This window comes from Neoarius graeffei, chromosome 2 (assembly GCF_027579695.1).
Source record: "Neoarius graeffei isolate fNeoGra1 chromosome 2, fNeoGra1.pri, whole genome shotgun sequence".
Classification (NCBI taxonomy): domain Eukaryota; kingdom Metazoa; phylum Chordata; class Actinopteri; order Siluriformes; family Ariidae; genus Neoarius; species Neoarius graeffei.
In genome coordinates, this window is record NC_083570.1 from 39,668,202 (window position 1) to 39,693,479 (window position 25,278).

At 44.3% G+C, this 25,278-nt stretch overlaps 1 protein-coding gene across 2 annotated transcripts in view; it reads right to left on the reverse strand.

Annotated features, from left to right (window-relative positions):
* adat2 (adenosine deaminase tRNA specific 2) overlaps positions 1 to 23,394 on the reverse strand; it is a 31,849-nt gene extending 8,455 nt beyond the window's left edge. Inside the window, exons 1-4 of one of the 2 annotated variants that reach the window (XM_060907586.1) lie at positions 23,161 to 23,394; positions 22,997 to 23,083; positions 13,049 to 13,199; positions 2,108 to 2,214 (exon numbers count right to left, since the gene is read on the reverse strand). In XM_060907586.1, coding sequence (XP_060763569.1) covers positions 2,108 to 2,214; positions 13,049 to 13,199; positions 22,997 to 23,083; positions 23,161 to 23,259 — 444 coding nt within the window. In that variant the 5' untranslated portion in view covers positions 23,260 to 23,394. Of the gene's footprint in view, positions 1 to 2,107; positions 2,215 to 13,048; positions 13,200 to 22,978; positions 23,084 to 23,160 lie in introns of both variants that reach the window. The other variant, XM_060907577.1, reaches the window with a different exon arrangement.
* Between the last annotated feature and the right edge of the window lie 1,884 nt (positions 23,395 to 25,278).

Genomic DNA, 25,278 nt, shown 5'->3' on the forward strand with positions numbered 1-25,278 from the left:
CAGGTTAGCTTAGTCACTGTAATCAGGCGTGTCCAGCTAGCATTGTCGTTACAAAAGTGAATTAAATAACTCAAGATTGTTTATAATTATTTCTCATGACTTGTACATTCACATCGAGTACACGTATCAATGCAAATTAACACAAAGAGATTTACTAGACCAATTTATATCTGGAACTATTTTCAGCCACAGCACAGGCAAAGCACCGCTGCAGGCGCAAAGACACCGCGCAGCGCCTGAAAACGGGTGCGCAGCGCCTGAAAACCTGTTTTCAGGCACTGCGCGGTGTCGTTGCGCCTTCCTTTTCCTACCTATTCCTTTAATTGCTGCAATTAACTAGTTAATTCTGATTCTATTTCTCCTCTGTTATAATCTGTCCTGCTTTTGAAAAGATCCTCTCTGGGGGGACAGATGCTGCCACTATACACATCCTCCGTGCCATCACGTGTGTAAGCCATGGATAGAGTGCAGCCTTGGTCTCCCACCAGCTTAGTGGGTCTGCGTTTCGCTGTCACCTGGCGGCAGCGCGCAGTGATAAGAAGGGAGAGAAAATAGTGCCAAGCGATTTCGAGGTCTGACTTTTTATTTGACAACGGTTTTGTGATGCAAATATATCACTCTTTTGAACACATACTGTTTTGAGACGAAAAACGTTTTACTTTCGTGACCCCAACAAACTTGCCGGACTACTTTTGTCTGGACCAAAACTGGACAAGAACTGGACTCACAGGATGCTGTCAGGGGTAAGTCAGTGTGTTTGCACGACACTATTGATGGGGACGCCATACAGATTCATGTCAAAAATCCCAAACTATCCCTTTAAGTCCTACAATACATTCCTCAAAAAGGGCGTAGAAGAACAAATTAATCCATCAACGTGTAGCATTCAATTTATTCCGGACCATTAAAGACGCCGCCTTCCGCGTAGAATCATAAGTCATCCTCGCCGCCATATTGGATGGGTCAAAGCGGAGAATAAAGATGCCTCATTCATGCGCTGCGTTTAACTGTACCAACAGGTTTGCCATCCAAACGAGATCACATGGGATTACCTTTCACAGGTGAGACTGGAAAAATACTTTTCATTGTATTTGGTCATTATAATGTAATTTTACGAACAGATTTTTCTGACTTTGTGGCTAATATGAAGTCTCGCGCATAATAGTTTATGCGCATGCGTCCTTACTTCTTCTATTGTTCTGGTGTCTCCGAAGGGACCGTCTTACAGCGCCCCTAGAGGTGTGGCATGTGTATTGCATCGTTTTCAGCAAGCGTTGCGTTGCCATATGGACCTGATATTTTACTGATCGTTGCCCATTTGGACGCGATATTTTTTTAAATATCTCGTTGCCATTGTCGTGTGGATGTAGCCTGAGCTGACTTCAATGACTCACCCTAACGACCCTCTAGGCTGCTAACACCATTCACACCCGGCCTCCAGTGACCCTAACAACCTACAGGATGGCTGAGGGTCAATGACCCATGTGACCTCAATGACTCTCCTTAGGGTTGCTTTTGGTCCACTAGAGGATAAATACCTGGAACTCCCCATGAGTCAGACAGAACTAAAGAAACCTTTCGGATGAGAGATGAAACGTCTTCAAGAATTTCAAGCAAGTCCAGTTGCCCTCTTTAGCACCTACAGTTTACGATGACCTGAATGACTGAGAACCTTCACAGAGATGTTATAACAAGAATTTGGTTCAAGTTCAATTGATAAGGCAATGCCTCCAAAGTAACAAAGAAAGTGAGTGTAAACTTTTGACCCACTTAAAATCTGATCTAGGAAATGTAACAAACATGAAATGTGTGGAGCTTGATATTAAATGTCTTTAGCTTAGGTGTGTGTAAACTTTTGGCTCAACCCAACTATATTTCTGTAACTTGTAACACTATCTATTGTATACATATACTGTATGTTAAGCCTTTGCTATTTTCCAAACAAAGTTTTGGCCTTTATTTTGGTTACTGCTTCAGTTATCCTGTTTTAAATGGACCTTCAAGTCACTTCAGCAATGTTTCAAATACTACCATCACAAGATTCTCCTAAGATCAGGAAAAAGAAGGAAACCGAAACAAACCCAAGCTTTCTTAAAGGATTTGTTACCTTGAAGGGTGTTCCAGTGTGGGGAAGATCACTTGATGAGATGTCCAGCACTGAACCGCAGCCCCCAAATCTTTCATTTTTACACCCGTACACAACCAGCGGGACATCTGTATCAATGTCAAGGATTAAGACTTCATGTCTTATGTTCGTTAAAGTAACTGTACGTTGTTTTTTTTAAACACAATAACTAAATACTAAATGAAAGAGCACACGGCTTCCTAATCTTGCTTTTGAAAGACATCATTATTTATTACAAATATCTCTTTGCATCTTCCTGATTTATTGCTATGCCAACTACTCAAAGTGGAAAAGCACTTTCTGCAGATATGTTGATATTGTTTAACAAATTAATAATTATGGCATTTCGTTGTGCAAATACAAAATCTGCATTTTATCACTACTTATGTGATGAAGTATCTCAGGCATGCTTCTGATCTCCCTTTAGTTTTACTAACCCCAGTTCCAAAAGAGTTGGGATCTTTTCCAAAATGCAATAAAAACAAAAATCTGTGATTTATTAAATTCACATGAATCTTTATTTCACTGACAAAATTACAAAGAAAAGATCTTCAGTAGTTTTACTGACCAACTTACAGTCATGTGAAAAAGAAAGTACACCCTCTAGTAGTGGTGTAGTAGTAGTGGTTAGCGCTGTCGCCTCACAGCAAGAAGGTCCGGGTTCGAGCCCCGTGGCCGGTGAGGGCCTTTCTGTGTGGAGTTTGCATGTTCTCCCCGTGTCTGCGTTGGTTTCCTCCGGGTGCTCTGGTTTCCCCCACAGTCCAAAGACATGCAGGTTAGGTTAACTGGTGACTCTAAATTGACCGTAGGTGTGAATGTGAGTGTGAATGGTTGTCTGTGTCTATGTGTCAGCCCTGTGATGACCTGGCGACTTGTCCAGGGTGTACCCCGCCTTTCGCCCGTAGTCAGCTGGGATAGGCTCCAGCTTGCCTGTGACCCTGTAGAACAGGATAAAGCGGCTAGAGATAATGAGATGAGAGACAAAGTAAGCCAAAAATGCAGTAGCAGTGTGTGAAAAATTAAGTACACCCTTACTGCTTCCACAGAAATTATGACAGCAATTAGCAGCCAGGTGTTGCTGATGAAATTAATTTGATCATCAAGTGTGGCCACCTCTTAAAAAGCAGGAGTTTTGGCAGTTTGCTGGTCTGGCATGTTAACACAATGCCAAGGAGGAAAGACATCAGCAATGATCTTAGGCCCTGTCCACACGGCAACGGATTCAGGTGAATCTGATAAAATTGTTTATCGTTTCGGCCTGGCGTCCACACGGCACCGGCGTTTTGGGTGCCCCACAACGATATTTTTTGAGAACGGGTTCCAGAGTGGAAAAATCTGGCAACAGCGCCGTTGCGAAGTCGTCTGGATGAGTAGAACGGATTTGTTTACGATGACGTCACAACCACGTGACTAGAACAATCAGCACTCTCGATGTTTTGTATGAACCACTGCATTGCATTCACTTTTGTACACAGCTTTTCTTTTAAATAAACAAGTAACTGAACCATTTCTTGAATTTCTTTTTTTTAATTGGATAAGACTGCTTTTCAAAATGTTCACACACAATATAAAAAGTTAAATTATATAAAAATGCTTTTCAAAATGTTCACACACAATAAGAAAATTAAGTTATATAAAACTATGCACACTAATAAAACTAATTTGTACACAGAAGGCACGATTTCCTCGCGTAGTCGCAGCTACCTTCTTCTTGTTGTGTTTGTTCCTGACAGTGCTTCACGCCGGGTAGAAGAAGGGGTTTATGCGCATGCGTCTACTACTTCTATTGTTCTGGTGTCTCTGATGGGACCATCTTACAGCGCCCCTAGAGGTGTGGCATGTGTATTGCATCGTTTTCAGCAAGCGTTGCGTTGCCATATGTACCTGATATTTTACTGATCCGTTGCCCATGTGGACGCAATATTTTTTTTAATAAAATCTCGTTGCCGTTGTCATGTGGATGTAGCCTTAGAGAAGCAATTGTTGCTGCACATCAGTCTGGGAAGGGTTATAAGGCCATTTCCAAGCAATTTAAAACCCATCATTCTACTGTGAGAAAGATTATTCAGAAGTAGGAAACATTCAAGACAGTTGCCAATCTTCCCAGGAGTGGACATCCCAGCAAATTTACTCCAAGGTCAGACCATGCAATGCTCAGAGAAGTTGCAAAAAACCCAAGAACTACATCTAGGACTCTACAGGCCATAGTTAAATGTTAAAGATCATGACAGTACAATTAGAAAAAGAGACTATGCAACTATGGCTTGTTTGGAAGGATTGCCAGAAGAAAGCCTCTTCTATCTAAAAAGAACATGGCAGCACGGCTTAAGTTTGCAAAGATGCATCTGAGCAAGCCACAAGCCTTCTGGAACAATGTCCTTTGGACAGATGAGATCAAAGTGGAAATGTATGGCTATAATGCACAGCGCCATGTTTGGCGAAAACCAAAACGCAGCATATCAGCACAAACACCTCATACCATCCATCAAGCACAGTGGTGGAGAGGTGATGATTTGGGATTGCTTTGCAGCCACAGGGCCTGGGCACCTTGCAGTCATTGAGTCAACCATGAACTCCTCTGAATACCAAAGTATTCTAGAGGCAAATGTGAGGCCATCTGTCCAACAGCTAAAGCTTGGCCACAATTGGGTCATGCAACAGGACGATGATCCCAAGCACACCAGCAAATCTACAGCAGAATGGCTGAAAAAGAAAAGAACCAAGGTGTTGGAATGGCCAAGTCAAAGTCCAGACCTCAACCCAATTGAAATGTTGTGGCGGGACCTTAAGAGAGCTGTGCATATACAAATGCTCTCAAACATGAATGAACTGAAGCAATGTTGTAAAGAAGAGTGGGCCAAAATTCGTCCACAATGATGTGAGAGACTGATAAAATCATACAGAAAACGATTGCTTCAAGTTATTGTTGCAAAAGGTGGTTCTACAAGCATTTGAATCATGGGGTGTACTTACTTTTTCACCCATGGATTCTGCATTTTCACTTAATTTTTGTTAAATAAATAATGACACAGTCGAATCTTTTGTGTGTTGCTTTACACCTGAGGTTAGATTTGCATAATTTTAGGACCTGCTAAGGATCAGATTATTTTTTATGTCATGTCTTGATTGGTAAAACCATATAACTGGAAGAGGGTGTACTTTCTTTTTCACATGACTGTGAATGCATTTTGTAAATATAAACGAAGTTAGAATTTGATGCCTGCAACACACTCAAAAAAAGTTGGGACAGAGGCATTATTACCATTGTGTCAAATCACCTTTCCTTTTAATAACACTTTTTAAATCGTATGGGATCTGAGGATACTAATTGTTGCAGTTTTGCAATTGGAATTTTTGTCCATTCTTGCTTGATACAAGACTTCAGCTGCTCAACAGTCTGTGGTCACCATTGTCTGATTCTCCTCTTCATGATGCACCATACATTCTCAACAGGAGATAGATCTGGACTGGCAGCAGGCCAGTCAAGCACATGCACTCTGTGTCTATGTAGCCCATGCAGAATGAGGCCTGGCATTGTCCTGCTGAAATAAGCATGGACTTCCTGGGAAGAGACGTTTCCTTGATGAATATGTCTCTGTAAAGTCCCAATATATGCCCCCATACCATCACAGATGCTGGCTTTTGCACTTTTCTTTGATAACAAACTGGATGGTCGTGGTCACCTTTGGCACGGAGAACTCAACGTCCGGTTTTCCTGAAAACAAGCTGAAATGTGGACTCATCTGACCACAGCACACGTTTCCACGGTCTTTCAGTCCATCAGAGAGGAGTTAGAGCCCAGAGAAATCGGCAATGTTTCTGCATAGGGCTTCCTTCTTGCACAATGCAGTTTCAGGTTGCATTTCTGGATGCAGCAGCGGACTGTGTTAAGTGACAACGGTTTTCCGAAGTACTCCCGAGCCCATGTTGCTATATTTGTCACATTAGCATGATGGTTTCTCAGGCAGTGCCACCTGAGGGCTCGAAGGTCACATACATTCACCAGTGGTTTCCAACCTTTCCCTTTACACGCTGAGATGTTTCTGAATTCCCTGAATCTTTTCATAATATTAATGTACTGTAGATTTTGAAAGACCCAAAATCTTGCATTGAGAAATGTTCTTTTTGAATTGACTAACAATTCTCTCACGAATTTTGGCACAAAGGGGTGAGCCACAACCCATCTCCACAACCCCTGGAAATTTTTGAATTAAAAAAAAGTGTAAAACAGTGCATTCTCTTGCATTCTGAGTGCCATATTTGAAGAGAATTGATTGGGATATTGGACCGACATGCTTCTCACCTTACCTTGATGCTTTTGATGCTGGATGATCTGATGACAAAAGTTGCCTTCAACTTGTCATAGCGAATATTTTTTTCTTTGGATAATTTACAAGATCAACTGTGAGCTACTGCTCACTTGCGTATCCCCGCGCTCTCGCTTGTATCAGAATGCAACCAATCGAAGGAATAGGACGCTTATTATGAATGTTGACTTCAACAAATAATTAACCCTGAAACAAGTGAGTAAAGAGCAGCGTCTCTCCCCAGGGATTTCAAATAGCGTCCTGGTAAACTCATTTTGAAATAGCATTTTGCTTCTTGAAATCGCTTCAAAATCCACCCTATGGGTTTTGTAAATACATTCAGTCGGTAAACAGGAAGTCGATGTGCGACAGACCTGAAAATGGTCTACAAGGTATAGAACCCCAAGCTGAAGCTCGGTACCAAATATCAAGCAGTTGTGATTTGTAGTTGCTCAGAAAAGTGTTGTAAATCCATGCTATACGTTTCGTAAATACATTCAGTCGGTAAACAGGAAGTCGATGTGCGACAGACCTGAAAACAGTCGACACTGTATAGAACCCCAAGCTGAAGTTTGGTACCAAGAGGCTATGATTTGTGGTTGCTGAGAAAAAGGGTGTTTTGGACAGATGGAGATACGGACAGAAAGACAGAGGTAAACCAGTATTTACCCCCCCCCCCCTTCAGAGCGGAGGTATTATAATAATAATAATAATACTTAGTATTATTCATGATCACCAGAGTGTTTGGGGTTTTTTGTTTTACACAAACACTGGCGTGACTTGTTGTAGTATGTGAGCTCAATGCTGATTGGCTAGAACCATAACAACCACCAATGGAATGGCATGATAGAGCGATAAAATTTAGATCCAACATCATTATCGCGCCTTTCCATTGGCTCTCTGCTTCACTTAATATGACTGTTTGACACATACTTGTATCCCCTGTGCCGAAAACAGCTGACGCGAGGTCAGAAGAGCAAATCTGACAGTGTTCGCTGATTACAAAATAACGCGGTAGTTTTTAGAACTAAAGTCAGTCGGCAGGATTCACCTGTCAAAAGCGGCCGACCACCGCGTGAATTGGTTGAGTTGTCAAGTATGGTAAAGTCATTAGACCTACCCTGGCCTCCTGATCGTAAAAGGTGCTTGCACTTTTTCATGCAGCCATGAAAAATATCTTTTAGTAAAAGGACAATAAAATAACAGACGATTTTAATATCTTAACAGCATCCATATGATTGATTTTTAAGTGGTTGATTAATACTGCGACACTGATAACCTTGATCATTTTCGACTAGGTTATCATACTGTCAAAATTTCATAACACCCCAGGATTAGAATTTGAGTGAATTACTGAATGTTCACTAACTTTAATTCTACTTGTGGAAGGAATACAAACACTGTAAACTGGTGTCTACTCATAATAGTCAGACATGGGTGAAGATACGCTGATTACAAACAAGTAATGTACAACCCTGATTCCAAAAAAGTTGGGACAAAGTACAAATTGTAAATAAAAACGGAATGCAATAATTTACAAATCTCAAAAACTGATATTTTATTCACAATAGAACATAGACAACATATCAAATGTCGAAAGTGAGACATTTTGAAATTTCATGCCAAATATTGGCTCATTTGAAATTTCATGACAGCAACACATCTCAAAAAAGTTGGGACAGGGGCAATAAGAGGCTGGAAAAGTTAAAGGTACAAAAAAGGAACAGCTGGAGGACCAAACTGCAACTCATTAGGTCAATTGGCAATAGGTCATTAACATGACTGGGTATAAAAAGAGCATCTTGGAGTGGCAGCGGCTCTCAGAAGTAAAGATGGGAAGAGGATCACCAATCCCCCTAATTCTGCGCCAACAAATAGTGGAGCAATATCAGAAAGGAGTTCGACAGTGTAAAACTGCAAAGAGTTTGAACATATCATCATCTACAGTGCATAATATCATCAAAAGATTCAGAGAATCTGGAAGAATCTCTGTGTGTAAGGGTCAAGGCCGGAAAACCATACTGGGTGCCCGTGATCTTCGGGCCCTTAGACGGCACTGCGTCACATACAGGCATGCTTCTGTATTGGAAATCACAAAATGGGCTCAGGAATATTTCCAGAGAACATTATCTATGAACACAATTCACCGTGCCATCCGCCGTTGCCAGCTAAAACTATAGTTCAAAGAAGAAGCCGTATCTAAACACGATCCAGAAGCGCAGACGTCTTCTCTGGGCCAAGGCTCATTTAAAATGGACTGTGGCAAAGTGGAAAACTGTTCTGTGGTCAGACGAATCAAAATTTGAAGTTCTTTATGGAAATCAGGGACGCCGTGTCATTCGGACTAAAGAGGAGAAGGACGGCCCGAGTTGTTATCAGCGCTCAGTTCAGAAGCCTGCATCTCTGATGGTATGGGGTTGCATTAGTGCGTGTGGCATGGGCAGCTTACACATCTGGAAAGACACCATGAATGCTGAAAGGTATATCCAGGTTCTAGAGCAACATATGCTCCCATCCAGACGACGTCTCTTTCAGGGAAGACCTTGCATTTTCCAACATGACAATGCCAAACCACATACTGCATCAATTACAGCATCATGGCTGCGTAGAAGAAGGGTCCGGGTACTGAACTGGCCAGCCTGCAGTCCCGATCTTTCACCCATAGAAAACATTTGGCACATCATAAAACGGAAGATACGATAAAAAAGACCCAAGACAGTTGAGCAACTCGAATCCTACATTAGACAAGAATGGGTTAACATTCCTATCCCTAAACTTGAGCAACTTGTCTCCTCAGTCCCCAGACGTTTACAGACTGTTGTAAAGAGAAAAGGGGATGTCTCACAGTGGGAAACATGGCCTTGTCCCAACTTTTTTGAGATGTGGTGTTGTCATGAAATTTAAAATCACCTAATTTTTCTCTTTAAATTATACATTTTCTCAGTTTAAACATTTGATGTGTCATCTATGTTCTATTCTGAATAAAATATGAAATTTTGAAACTTCCACATCATTGCATTCCGTTTTTATTTACAATTTGTACTTTGTCCCAACTTTTTTGGAATCAGGGTTGTAGATCCCCTCCTTGAACTGCCACCTTATTGTGGTGGAGGGGTTTGTGTGCTTGAATGATCCTAGGAGCTATGTTGTCGGGGGCATTATGCCCCTGTCAGGGTTTCCCAAGGCAGACAGGTCCTAGGTGACAGGCCAGACTAAGAGCAGTTCACCAAAACCCCTATGGAGAAAAATCCGAGGACCGTGACGTCGCCCGGGATGACGCAGCCGGGGCCCCACCCTGGAGCCAGGCCCGGGGTTGGGGCTCGTATGCGAGCGCTTGGTGGCCGGGCCTTTGCCCATGGGGCCCGGCCGGGCTCAGCCCGAAGAGGTGACGTGGGCCCGACCTCCTGTGGGTTCACCACCCACAGAGGTAGCAGTAGGGGACTGGTGCAATGTGGATTGGGTGGCAGTCGAAGGCAGGGGCCTCGACGACCTGATCCCCGGACACAGCGGCTGGCTGTTGGGACATGGAATGTCACTTCGCTGGGGGGGAAAGAGCCTGAGCTTGTGCGGGAGGTTGAGAGGTACCGGCTAGAGATAGTCGGGCTCACCTCCACGCACAGCTTGGGCTCTGGAACCCAGCTCCTCGAGAGGGGCTGGACTCTCCACTTCTCTGGAGTCGCCCGTGGTGAGCGGCGGCGGGCTGGTGTGGGCTTGCTTATAGCTCCCCAGCTCAGCCGCCATGTGTTGGAGTTTACCCCAGTGAACGAGAGGGTCGCCTCGCTGCGCCTTCGGATTGGGGAGAGGGCTCTTGCTGTTGTTTGTGCCTATGGCCCAAATAGCAGTATAGAGTATCCGGCCTTCTTGGAGTCCCTGGGAGAGGTACTGAGGAGTGCTCAGACTGGGGACTCCATTGTGTTACTGGGGGACTTCAATGCTCACGTGGGAGATGACAGTGACACCTGGAGGGGCGTGGTTGGGAGGAACGGCCTCCCCGATCTGAACCCGAGTGGTGTTTTGTTATTGGACTTCTGTGCTAGTCACGGTTTGTCCATAACGAACACCATGTTCGAGCATAGGGGTGTCCATAAGTGCACGTGGCACCAGGACACCTTAGGTCGGAGGTCAATGATAGACTTTGTAGTCGTTTCATCTGATCTCCGGCCCTATGTCTTGGACACTCGGGTGAAGAGAGGGGCTGAGCTGTCAACTGATCACCACCTGGTGGTGAGTTGGATCCGCTGGCGGAGGAGGAAGCTGGACAGACCTGGCAGGCCCAAACGTATGGTGAGGGTCTGCTGGGAACGTCTGGCCGAGCACTCTGTCGGGGAGGTCTTTAACTCCCACCTCCGGGAGAGCTTTTCCCAGCTTCCGAGGGAGGCGGGGGACATTGAGTCTGAGTGGACCATGTTCTCTACCTCCATTGTGGACGCAGCTGTTCGGAGCTGTGGCCGCAAGGTCTCCGGTGCCTGTCGTGGCGGCAATCCCCGAACCCGGTGGTGGACACCAGAAGTAAGGGATGCCGTCAAGCTGAAGAAGGAGTCCTATCGGGCCATGTTAACCTCCAGGACTCCCGAGGCAGCCGACGGGTATCGGCAGGCCAGGCGTGCTGCAGCTCGGGCAGTTGCGGAGGCAAAAACTCGGAACTGGGAGGAGTTCGGGGAGGCCATGGAGAAGGACTATCGGTCGGCCTCGAAGAAATTCTGGCAAACCGTCCGGCGCCTCAGGAGGGGGAAGCAGTACTCTGCCAACACTGTTTACAGTGCGGGTGGGGAGCTGTTGACCTCGACTGGGGACATTGTCGGGCGGTGGAAGGAATACTTTGAGGATCTCCTCAATCCCACCGTCATGTCTTCCACTGAGGAGACTGAGGCTGATGACTCAGAGGTGGACTCGTCCATTACCCAAGCCGAAGTCACTGAGGTGGTTTGCAAGCTCCTCGGTGGCAAGGCACCGGGGGTGGATGAGATCCGCCCTGAGTATCTCAAGTCTCTGGATGTTGTGGGGCTGTCTTGGTTGACACGCCTCTGCAACATCGCGTGGCGGTCAGGGACAGTGCCTCTGGAGTGGCAGACTGGGGTGGTGGTCCCTCTTTTTAAGAAAGGGGACCGGAGAGTGTGCCCCAATCACACTTCTCAGCCTCCCAGGGAAGGTTTACTCCAGGGTACTGGAGAGGAGAATTCGACCAATAGTCGAACCTCGGATCCAGGAGGAACAATGCGGTTTTCGTCCTGGTCGCGGAACACTGGACCAGCTCTATACCCTTCATAGGGTGCTCGAGGGTTCATGGGAGTTTGCCCAACCAGTCCACATGTGCTTTGTGGATCTGGAGAAGGCATTCGACCGTGTCCCCCGTAGTATTCTGTGGGGGGTGCTTCGGGAGTATGGGGTTCGGGGCTCTTTGCTAAGGGCTGTCCGGTCCCTGTACGAACGGAGCAGGAGTCTGGTTCGCATTGCCGGCAGTAAGTCAGACCTGTTCCCAGTGCATGTTGGACTCCGGCAGGGCTGCCCTTTGTCACCGGTTCTGTTCATAATTTTTATGGACAGAATTTCTAGGCGCAGCCAGGGGCCAGAAGGAATCCTGTTTGGGAACCACAGGATTTCATCTCTGCTTTTTGCGGATGATGTTGTCCTGTTGGCTTCTTCAAACCAGGACCTTCAGCATGCACTGGGGCGGTTTGCAGTCGAGTGTGAAGCGGCTGGGATGAGAATCAGCACCTCCAAGTCCGAGGCCATGGTTCTCGACCGGAAAAGGGTGGCTTGCCCTCTCCAGGTTGGTGGAGAAGTTCTGCCTCAAGTGGAGGAGTTTAAGTATCTCGGGATCTTGTTCACGAGTGAGGGAAGGATGGAGCGTGAGATCGACAGGCGGATCGGTGCAGCCTCCGCAGTGATGCGGTCGCTTTACCGGTCCGTTGTGGTGAAGAAGGAGCTGAGCCAAAAGGCGAAGCTCTCAATTTACCGGTCGATCTACGTTCCGACTCTCACCTATGGTCATGAGCTTTGGGTAATGACCGAAAGGACAAGATCGCGGATACAAGCGGCCGAAATGAGTTTCCTTCGCAGGGTGGCTGGGCGCTCCCTTAGAGATAGGGTGAGAAGCACAGTCACTCGGGAGGAGCTCGGAGTAGAGCCGCTGCTGCTCCACATCGAGAGGAATCAGCTGAGGTGGCTCGGGCATCTTTTTCGGATGCCTCCTGGACGCCTCCCTGGGGAGGTGTTCCAGGCATGTCCCCCCGGGAGGAGGCCCCGGGGAAGACCCAGGACACGCTGGAGGGACTATGTCTCTCGGCTGGCCTGGGAACGCCTCGGTGTTCTTCCCGAGGAGCTGGCCGAGGTGTCTGGGGAAAGGGAAGTTTGGGCTTCCCTGCTTAGACTGCTGCCTCCGCGACCCGGTCCCGGATAAAGCGGAAGAAGACGAGACGAGACGAGACGAGGGTTGTAGATCAAATCCCTACATCAGTGACTATAAGTGATAGTGAAAATATGTATGTTAAATTACATGTAGAAAGAAAACAAAACAAAACAGAATATGATCAATACAGTTCTAGGATCTCAAGTCAACAAAGTCCTCTGAGAAACTGAAAGAAACTCATGAAAAGGAGACAATGATAAAGGATACTCAGCAGACGCAGTGCAGCTGCACAGGTGATGCACGGTTCGACGGTCACGTAGAGAACAGTGCGCTCACACACCTCCTTTGGGTCCAGCTCTCTGTGAGAACACCATTCTAACACCTGGTCCAGTGCTACCATTTCCGCATGACGTGTGGCCTTGTCCAGTGCACAACACACACAGGGTTGTTTCAATCAAATGCAAGTCTGTATAAATCACTTGGAAAATCCTATCTCGATCAACAAATATATTTCGATATTATTGGAAGACGTTCTGGATTAATAGAATTGCCAGTATACTGCATTAACGAAAATCTCTCGTTTACAGACAGTAATTCTCTAATACCTGGACCTCGCACACAGCACCGCTTTTCTATACAGGTGTTTACTGTTCACTTAAATCTACATGGCCTTTCGATTTCATAAAATCGGTGAAATTTAGTTCCCTCTGAAATTTGGTCATTGTGATATATGTTTATTTCTGTAATATCTCACAAAATATCAGGCCATTCTGTGGCTGGGAAGTTATTTAATTTCAGTGGATTCCCGAGCAAATAATGTGCATGAAATCGCTCGCTTTGCGCAGTCAAGCAGACAGAGGAAGTCCGTGTGCGCATGCGCAGGTTTACCTTCTTCTTCTTTTGGGTTTTACGGCAGCTGGCATCCACAGTGTTGCATTACTGCCATCTACAGGTTTACCTTTGACCGTGCACTGACTGACAGTTCCATCATTCGGTCACTAAATGAACAGCTGATCACACCGAGGTGCTCGCTGAGCGCCGATATTTATTAGTTTGCTCCTGTGTTTCGTTTCCTTCGTATATAACATAATGTCTTTTCTTCTCGCTTTCCGTTACTGTAGTCGGTCTTTCACGTTTCATTTGTGTCCTCTGGTTTCCTATTCTGTTTCAAATTTGCATCCCACAATGCCTTGCGCTAACAAGGAAAGTGCACCACGTGATGCATGACGTAGTATCTTGTATTTTGTCATGGTGAAGCAGGAAAAAAATAGCAGAGGAGAATTTAGGTCCACATGGCCCTAAATTCATCCATCCATTATCTGTAGCTGCTTTATCCTGTTCTACAGGGTCGCAGGCAAGCTGGAGCCTATCCCAGCTGACTACGGGCGAAAGGCGGGGTACACCCTGGACAAGTCACCAGGTCATCACAGGGCTGACACATAGACACAGACAACCATTCACACTCACATTCACACCTACGGTCAATTTAGGCCCTGTCCACACGGCAACGGATTCAGGTGACTCCGATACAATTGCTTATCGTTTAGGCCTGGCGTCCACACGGCACCGGCGTTTTGGGTGCCCAAAACGCAATCTTTTTGAGAACGGGTTCCAGAGTGGAAAGATCTGGCAACGTTGCCGTTGTGAAGTCGTCTGGATGAGTAGAACGGATTTGTTTACGATGACGTCACAACCACATGACTATGAGTGCTTCACGCCGGGTAGAAGTGTAACGAACTCGATGCGAGTTGTCAACAAATCCTATAACTTGGTTCATGAAACGAGCTTGCAAAATATTTTCACTGTGAATATTTATTGTGTAATGGTGCAAAGAGAGAGAGAGAGAGAGAGAGAGAGAGAGAGAGAGAGACTCTGCCCTTAAGGCAGAGTCAATCCCGCCAGCAAAAATAGGGAAAAAAAAGGAGCGATCTCACCTCTTCAGATGTTGGTTTAAGTCCTACAATACATTCCTCAAAAAGGGCGTAGAAGAGCAAATTAATCCATCAACGTGTAGCATTCAATTTATTCCAGACCATTAAAGACGCCGCCTTCCGCGTAAAATCATACGTCATCCTCGCCGCCATATTGGAGAGGTCAAAGCGGAGAATAAAGATTAGCTGCGTTTAACTGTACCAACAGGTTTGCCATCCAAACGAGATCACATGGGATTAACCTTTCAAAGGTGAGACTGGAAAAATACTTTTCATTGTATTTGGTCATTATAACGTAATTTTACGAACAGATTTTCCTGACTTTGTGGCTAATATGAAGTCTCACGCATAACAGTTTATGCGCATGCGTCCTTACTTCTATTGTTCTGGTGTCTCCGAAGGGACCGTCTTACAGCGCCCCTAGAGGTGTGGCATGTGTATTGCATCGTTTTCAGCAAGCGTTGCGTTGCCTTATGGACCTGATATTTTACTGATCGTTGCCCATGTGGACGCGATATTTTTTTAAATAACATCTCGTTGTCGTGTGGATGTAGCCTTAGAGTCACCAGTTAACCTAACCTGCATGTCTTTGGACTGTGGGGGAAACCGGAGCACCCGGAGGAAACCCACGCAGAGAACATGCAAACTCCGCACAGAAAGGCCTTTGCCAGCCGCTGGGCTCGAACCCAGGACCTTCTTGCTGTGAAGCCACAGTGCTAACCACTACACCACCGTGCCGTCCTCCCTAAAGTCATTAATTGTTCTATTTAAAAAAAAAAAAACCTAATAAAATTGGGAGTCAGTGATTTGAATTCAGTAGCTTTTGATCCACTAAACAAAAATAATTGGGTGTCGGGGAAAATTCTTTTTATGACCTACACTTGAAAAATCTGAAAGGCGGTCTATCTTTAAATTGAATTTAAAAAGCAATTCGATCAGAATAAACGTAGACCTCAAGAGTAAAACTTGCCCCAACACGACTGCAATCAGATGCAATTTCTTTTTCAAAACGGTAAAACTGAAGCCATTTTGAATGGCATGAAGGAGCAATACTTAATAATCCTGAAACGTTAAAGACGTTTACATTGAAATAGTTCTAATGTGCTTATTGAGACTGATGCTAATTTGTTGGTTATTGTAGTGTCACTGCTCCTGTCAGAAACTTGCATGTATCTGCCATGCTGACCTCAGACATGCAGATGTTGTTAATGCAGTCACAGTGGTGTTTAACAGGAGAACAATTTTCAATAATCTCACACAAATGTGTCACCATTTTCGAGTTTCAGTGACGGTAGTTGTATGATGTAGCTGCACTACGGTGACCACCTGCTCATAAGCCCAAGGGGGGCCAAGGGGTATGTTTTTGAGGGACAATGTGGGACGCCGCCCCCACTGCGCCGCGCCGGCCACTGGAAGACTCACAGATAGTGGTTTACCCATTTCTAGCACATACTACCTTACATGGCATATCAATAATACCCTAATCTGCTGTTATTGGTGATGTATGGTCATGAACAGGCCACCAAATGTGTGCTTTTTTTAAATAAACATTCATAATATTTTGACCATTCAATGACTTGACAGACACACTTCCACTTATGATTTACTGAAGCTACTCAATTTTATTTATTTTCCATTACAATTTATTCACTTTAAATCAATCATAATATAATACTGAGTCTGAAGCTTTGCAGTGCATCAGAACAGCAGGAATAGTGACAAGTCTCCATTTAGTTTTCAGTGGATTAACAGGAATTGTAGTGGCTCAGCACCACAGAAACGGTAGAAAAAAAGTCTATTTGTGCCACAATCTCCTGCCCGATATGATATTGCGTGTTGGACAGTGTTATACACACTCGTCACCTCTGCCGCAGTCACTTTGTCAGCTAGAGTGTCGTTTTTAGGTTGAAGGAAAGCATCCATAGATTTAGACGTTTCTTTCTGTTGCACACGTTTCTTGTGAGTCTCTGCGAGCCTGTGTCGTTTCACATCGTATTCCCCGCCATGTCCGATTGAGAAAGATGTTTTGCAAAGGTCACAAAAAGCCCTCTCGGTATCCCCCTCAACCCCTTTCAGACACAAATATTCATTTTCCCACTCTTTCCTGTACATACACCTTCTCTTTTTAACTGGAGGTGGCGGTGCCTCATCTGCCATCTCCCCGGTACCTTTCTCCATTTTTTAATATGAAAGCAATGCATGCGCTGCACCTGCGTCCCTCGTCACTGTCTGTGCACGTGAGTGCGGTGTCATGGCAACAACAAAAAGTTGACAACAACCAGTCAGTTGTGAGGGGTGTGTGTGTGGTTTTGTTCTACAGTCTATAGTGGCGACGGTGGTGTGCTGAAATGTCAAGTAATATTCGTTTGGCTGCCTGGGTGGCCCGGGGAGAGTGACATCCCCCTCAGCAAGCATCGATTATGCGGGACACGTTCTGAATTTGCGGGATGCATAAATTCGGCTTCAAATGCTGTACGCGCACGCGCTATGCGGGACAGGTGGTCACCCTAAGCTGCACTGAATCATGGCAAAGATTTGGCTCAGCTGGTTAGTTTGTCTCACCATGAAAGTTAAAGATTTAGAATATTGTCTATTTGAGCAAAGTGTACAAGAGAAGGAAAGATGGCTGGACAGACTAAAGAGCTGATTAGATAGATAGATAGATAGATAGATAGATAGATAGATAGATAGATAGATAGATAGATAGATAGATAGATAGATAGGATAATGAGCCATGATTCTACTTTAAGTGTATATAATTTGGGGGGGGGGGGGGGGGGGCACATGGTGGTGCAGTGATTAGCACTGTTGCCTCAAAGCAAGAAGGTTCTGGGTTCGAATCTCACATCTGACGGGGTCCTTTCTGTGTGGAGTTTGCATGTTTGTTCTCCCCATGTCTGAGACGCGCAAAATATGTAAAATACCCAGCCACTGAGGTTGCACAAGCCAGCGCATGCTTAGTGCCGGTCCCAAACCTGAATAGATTGGGGAGGGTTGCGTCAGGAAAACCTATGCCAAATCAAATATGTGGAACAGATCCACTGTGGTGACTCCTAACGGGAACAGCCAAAAAGAAGAAGAAGATACTTAACAGTTATTCCACGAAATCAAGTCGTACATGAGCTGATAGCGGCTATAGGCCATGTACGACGAGATTGAGTGGAATAACTGTTATATCAAGATTCACTGGATTTTGAGAAACTGAGCATTTTTATTTGAATTTTTTTGAAAATTCAATAAATAAAAACGTCCAACAAAATCCTTTCCACTTCGAATGCAAAGAAACCGGCGAAATGACAGTAGCAATTTGTGAAAAATGCTACAATAATTCTTTTTTTTTTAAGTTCTTACCATCAACTACTTTTATTCCATACTTTGTTGCTTTTTTGTATTTTTTTTGGGGGGGGGTTCTTCTCCTTCTTCTTTCTCCTCCTTCTAACCAACTTAAAGGTGCTTTACTGCCACTGACTGGGTTGGCGTGTGGAACAGGCGATATGAGGGGGACGACACCCTATTTTCTTTTAGCTATTTCTGTTTCTTTTCAATACTTAAACAATTTTTGGGCTTTTGATTTCGAGTAGAGTTTTTGTTTCATCCTTGGTTGGTTCAGCGACATGTTCCACCATTTTGTTTTTCTCTACTCATGGTATATGAGCTGATATCCTAGTAGTAGAGTAGCCAATCAGAGTGTGCAATTGCTCATATCCTGTGAAATATTATAATTACACACACACACACACACACACACACACACACACTACAGTGCTCAGCGTAAATGAGTGCACCCTCTTTGAAAAGTAACATTTTAAACAATATCTCAATGAACACAAACAATTTCCAAAATGTTGACAAGACAAAAGTTTAATAGAACATCTGTTTAACTTATAACGGGAAAGTAAGGTTAATAATTTAACTTAGATTACACATTTTTCAGTTTTACTCAAATTAGGGTGGTGCAAAAATGAGTGCACCCCACAACAAAAACTACTCCATCTAGTGCTTTGTATGGCCTCCATGATTTTTAATGACGGCACCAAGTCTTCTAGGCATGGAATCAACAAGTTGGCGACATTTTGCAACATCAATCTTTTTCCATTCTTCAACAATGACCTCTTTTAGTGACTGGATGCTGGATGGAGAGTGATGCTCAACTTGTCTCTTCAGAATTCCCCATAGGTGTTCGATTGGGTTCAGATCAGGAGACATACTCGGCCACTGAATCACTTTCACCCTGTTCCTCTTCAGAAATCCAACAGTGGCCTTAGATGTGTGTTTAGTCATGTTGGAAAAGTGCATGACGGCCAAGGGCACGGAGTGATGGTAGCATCTTCTCTTTCAGTATAGAGCAATACATCTGTGAATTCATGATGCCATCAATGAAATGCAGCTCCCCGACACCAGCAGCACTCATGCAGCCCCACATAAGGACACTGCCACCACCATGTTTCACTGTAGGCACCAGGCATTTTTCTTTGTATTCCTCACCTTTGCGATGCCATATGATTTTGAAGCAATCAGTTCCAAAAACATTTATCTTGGTCTCATCACTCCAGAGTATAGAGTCCCAGTAGTCTTCATCTTTGTCAGCATGGGCCCTGGCAAACTCTAGGCGGGCTTTTTCGTGCCTGGGCTTTAGGAGAGGCTTCTTTCATGGACGGCATCCATGCATGCCATTCCTCTGCAGTGTACGCCGTATTGTGTCACGGGAAATAGTCACCCCAGTTTGGCTTTCTACTTCTTTAGATAACTGCAATGCACTTGCATGGCGATTTTCTTCTCATCAGAAGACGCTCCTGTCGAGGTGTTAACTTCCGTGGACGACCTGGACGTCTCTGAGATGGTTGCAGTTCCATCTTTCTTAAATTTTTGTACCACTTTTGCTACAGTAGTCTGACTGATAAGTAAAGCTTTGCTGATCTTCTTGTAGCCTTCACCTTTGTGGTGTAAAGAAATTATTTTCTTTGGGGAATTCTGAAGAGACAAATTGAGCATCACTCTCCATCCAGCATCCAGTCACTAAAAGAGGTCATTGTTGAAGAATGGAAAAAGATTGATGTTGCAAAATGTCGCCAACTTGTTCATTCCATGCCTAGAAGACTTGGTGCTGTCATTAAAAATCATGGAGGCCTTACAAAAGTACTAGATGTCGTAGTTTTTGCTGTGGGGTGGACTCATTTTTGCACTACCCTAATTTGAGTAAAACTGAAAAATGTGTGATCTACACTGGTGCTTGAAAGTTTATGAACCCTTTAGAATTTTCTATATTTCTGCATAAATATGACCGAAAACATCATCAGATTTTCACACAAGTCCTAAAAGTAGATAAAGAGAACCCAGTTAAACAAATGAGACAAAAATATTATACTTGGTCATTTATTTATTGAGGAAAACGATCCAATATTCCATATCTGTGAGTGGCAAAAGTATGTGAACCTCTAGGATTAGCAGTTAATTTGAAGGTGAAATTAGAGTCAGGTGTTTCACAATCAATGGGATGACAATCAGGTGAGAGTGGGCGCCCTGTTTTATTTAAAGAACAGGGATCTATCAAAGTCTGATCTTCACAACACACGTTTGTGGAAGTGTATCATGGCACAAACAAAGGAGATTTCTGAGGACCTCAGAAAAAGCGTTGTTGATGCTCATCAGGCTGGAAAAGGTTACAAAACCATCTCTAAAGAGTTTGGACTCCACCAATCCACAGTCAGACAGATTGTGCTCAAATGGAGGAAATTCAAGACCATTGTTACCCTCCCCAGGAGTGGTCGACCAACAAAGATCACTCCAAGAGCAAGGCGTGTAATAGTCGGCGAGGTCACAAAGGACCCTAGGGTAACTTCCAAGCAACTGAAGGCCTCTCTCACATTGGCTAATGTTAATGTTCATGAGTCCACCATCAGGAGAACACTGAACAATAATGGTGTGTATGGCAGGGTTGCAAGGAGAAAGCCACTGCTCTCCAAAAAGAACATTGCTGCTCGTCTGCAGTTTGCTAAAGATCACGTGGACAAGCCAGAAGGCTATTGGAAAAATGTTTTGTGGACGGATGAGACCAATATAAAACTTTTTGCTTTAAATGCATTATGTTTGGAGAAAGGAAAACACTGCATTCCAGCATAAGAACCTTATCCCATCTGTGAAACATGGTGGTGGTAGTATCATGGTTTGGGCCTGTTTTGCTGCATCTGGGCCAGGACAGCTTGCCACCATTGATGGAACAATGAATTCTGAATTATACCAGTGAATTTTAAAGGAAAATGTCAGGACATCTGTCCATGAACTGAATCTCAAGATTAGGTGGGTCATGCAGCAAGACAACGACCCTAAGCACACAAGTCGTTCTACCAAAGAATGGTTAAAGAAGAATAAAGTTAATGTTTTGGAATTGCCAAGTCAAAGTCCTGACCTTAAGCCAATCGAAATGTTGTGGAAGGACCTGAGCGAGCAGTTCATGTGAGGAAACCCACCAACATCCCAGAGTTGAAGCTGTTCTGTACAGAGGAATGGGCTAAAATTCCTCCAAGCCGGTGTGCAGGACTGATCAACAGTTACCACAAACGTTTAGTCGCAGTTATTGCTGCACAAGGGGGTCACACCAGATACTGAAGGCAAAGGTTCACATCCTTTTGCCACTCACAGATATGTAATATTGGATCATTTTCCTCAATAAATAAATGACCAAGTACAAGCCCGATTCCAAAAAAGTTGGGACAAAGTACAAATTGTAAATAAAAACGGAATGCAATGATGTGGAAGTTTCAAAATTCCATATTTTATTCAGAATAGAACATAGATGACATATCAAATGTTTAAACTGAGAAAATGTATCATTTAAAGAGAAAAATTAGGTGATTTTAAATTTTATGACAACAACACATCTCAAAAAAGTTGGGACAAGGCCATGTTTACCACTGTGAGACATCCCCTTTTCTCTTTACAACAGTCTGTAAACGTCTGGGGACTGAGGAGACAAGTTGCTCAAGTTTAGGGATAGGAATGTTAACCCATTCTTGTCTAATGTAGGATTCTAGTTGCTTAACTGTCTTAGGTCTTTTTTGTCATATCTTCCGTTTTATGATGCGCCAAATGTTTTCTATGGGTGAAAGAGCTGGACTGCAGGCTGGCCAGTTCAGTACCCGGACCCTTCTTCTACGCAGCCATGATGCTGTAATTGATGCAGTATGTGGTTTGGCATTGTCATGTTGGAAAATGCAAGGTCTTCCCTGAAAGAGACATCGTCTGGATGGGAGCATATGTTGCTCTAGAACCTGGATATACCTTTCAACACTGATGATGTCTTTCCAGATGTGTAAGCTGCCCATGCCACACGCACTAATGCAACCCCATACCATCAGAGATGCAGGCTTCTGAACTGAGCGCTGATAACAACTTGGGTCGTCCTTCTCCTCTTTAGTCCGAATGACATGGCGTCCCTGATTTCCATAAAGAACTTCAATTTTTGATTCGTCTGACCACAGAACAGTTTTCCACTTTGCCACAGTCCATTTTAAATGAGCCTTGGCCCAGAGAAGACGTCTGCGCTTCTGGATCACGTTTAGATACGGCTTCTTCTTTGAACTATAGAGTTTTAGCTGGCAACGGCGGATGGCACGGTGAATTGTGTTCACAGATAATGTTCTCTGGAAATATTCCTGAGCCCATTTTGTGATTTCCAATACAGAAGCATGCCTGTATGTGATGCAGTGCCGTCTAAGGGCCCGAAGATCACGGGCACCCAGTATGGTTTTCCGGCCTTGACTTGCTGTCATGAAATTTCAAATGAGCCAATATTTGGCATGAAATTTCAAAATGTCTCACTTTCGACATTTGATATGTTGTCTATGTTCTATTGTGAATACAATATCAGTTTTTGAGATTTGTAAATTATTGCATTCCATTTTTATTTACAATTTGTACTTTGTCCCAACTTTTTTGGAATCGGGGTTGTATAATATTTTTGTCTCATTTGTTTAACTGGGTTCTCTTTATCTACTTTTAGGACTTGTGTGAAAATCTGATGATATTTAGGTCATACTTATGCAGAAATGTAGAAAATTCTAAAGGGTTCACAAACTTTCAAGCACCGCTGTTAGTTATATTATTAACCTTACTTTCCCGTTATAAGTTAAACAGATGTTCTATTAAACTTTGTCTTGTCAACATTTTGGAAATTGTTTGTGTTCATTGAGATATTGTTTAAAATATTACTTTTCAAAGAGAGTGCACTCATTTACACTCAGCACTAATATACATATTTATGACTTACATTTTTTGTTTCATTCACCTCATTCCTTCCTTTGCCTAAAACCATATTGTTGTACACCAGAAGACATCCAACAGGCACCTCGCCGCTTTCAAGAGCCTCTTTCGCCTGTTAAACAGAAAATAAAATGCTGTTTAAATAATAAATATTACTCTAATTTCAGAGTAAATTGTCCGCAGCAGTACCATGTTAAACGCACTGGACATCCATCTCTGAATCTCAGTGCCTGAAGGCTGGAGGAAACTCCCGATCATCACAGAGCTTTCTGAACTGTCACTTCGCATCTCGAAGAACGTTTTATTAAAATATATTATCGCACACTTTCTATTACTAAACTTGAGATAATACGTACAAAGGAAGAGAAGAACATCCAGTGGAAAGAGGGACGGAACTGAAATGATAAGCGTGATGTTTTCCCGCTGGGGGAACGTAATAGAAGCCGGACCAGTCAGGGGAAATTAATCACAGCAGCACAGTCGATCATTCACCTCAAACCAGTGGCATTAAATAAGAATTAGAGTGAAATGGAAGACATTCGGGTTTATAAAGCAAAAGCTGTATTGTTTATCATAGCTGCGTAATAAAATAAAAAACACTGCATGTTAAAAAGAAAAGTGATTTTACATATTCAATAGATTATTCGCCATGTTATACTAATTTACATATACATTTCTATGTAATATGTAATGAAACTCAGCAAACATTTTTAGTTATTTAGTGAAAAACACACACACACACACACCGGGAGCCGAGTCTCCAAACATTACAGCGCCCTCTGTCGGTCTCCAGAGAGTTCAGAGCCTTTTCCCCGCTGTAGAGACGAGTGAAGCCATCTGGCCGCCATCTTACCACTCACACCGCGTGTATTAGGCTTGTGTTAAGCTGTCTCTCATCTCATTATCTCTAGCCGGGTCTCTAGACCCTTTTCAGTCACGTGACCTTCGTAAACGCGACCACCATTTTGGACATGTAGTGGACTTCGGCTCGAATCAGTTTGAATGCGAGGAAGGCGACAAACGGAGAACATACAAGAAAAAGGAGCGAGATGCAGAAAATACATTCACTATCCAGCGACGTAGGGCATTTACAGGGCGAGCAGAGGGAGAGGTATTTGCAAAAATTGAGGTTAGCAGGCTTAGAGAACGACGTTTACCTGCTTCCACCAGGATTGTTCACTGATGTACGGAAGTACACGAAGCCCTCGTCTTTACCTGACTTCGGCCCACATGATCTGTATACCTATGTCGTTAAAAACCCATCGCCATACACATACACGCCAACGTCCGAGGTTCCGGAGCGCGCTCCGGCTTGCTCCCGGAGTGCTCCGGCCGAGGTTCCCCTCAAATTAAGCAGCGCACGCCGGCTTGCTCCCGGAGTGCTCCGGCCGAGGTCACGGAGCGCGCTCCGGCTTGCTCCGGAGCAAGCCGGAGCGCGCTGCTTAATTTGAGGGGAACTTCGGCCGGAGTGTGCTCCGGAACCTCGGCCGGAGCACTCCGGGAGCAAGCCAGCGCGCGCTGCTTAATTTGAGGGGAACCTCGGCCGGAGCACTCCGGGAGCAAGCCGGAGCGCGCTCCGGAACCTCGGACTTTGTCTCCGGCAGCTATTTATACTGGATCAGGTGTAAATAGTTGCCGGATCATAATTACAGTAAACTAGTAAATACAGTAAAGGAAAAACTTGAGACTGAAAGGTTTTAACAGTCATCCAAATGACTGAACGTAAACATTGCTACAGTAACATACCAGCTACTTGTTGACATTAGCTAGTCAACAATAGCTACTACAGAAGAACAAAGAGGTTACAATGGGTTATTTTAACCTATTTGGTTACACACTCACCGCCACAGAATGTTAACACCAATGTAATGCCTTTTCTGGCTAATTTTATTCGTCTTACCTCCAACAAAGTGGTCACTACACAAGCGTTGGTATGCCGCTATCCATCTTCTCCATCGGTCAGCATCTACCGGGATCCGATAAAATGATAACCCTTGCCTTGTTTGTTGATGGTTACTACATCCAGGTGCACAACAATATAGTGGCATGATGGAAGTCTTGCTGAAAGTAAAAACTTTCTTTGCTGCCGTTCCTCAATGTTGGCTGTGGTAAACTACTGGTAGTACATGTCCAAAATGGCGGCCGCGTTTGTCGTGACATCACGTGAAAAGGGTCCCTACAGGGTCGCAGGCAAGCTGGAGCCTATCCCAGCTGACTACGGGCGAAAGGCGGGGTACACCCTGGACAAGTCGCCAGGTCATCACAGAGCTGACACATAGACACAGACAACCATTCACACTCACACCT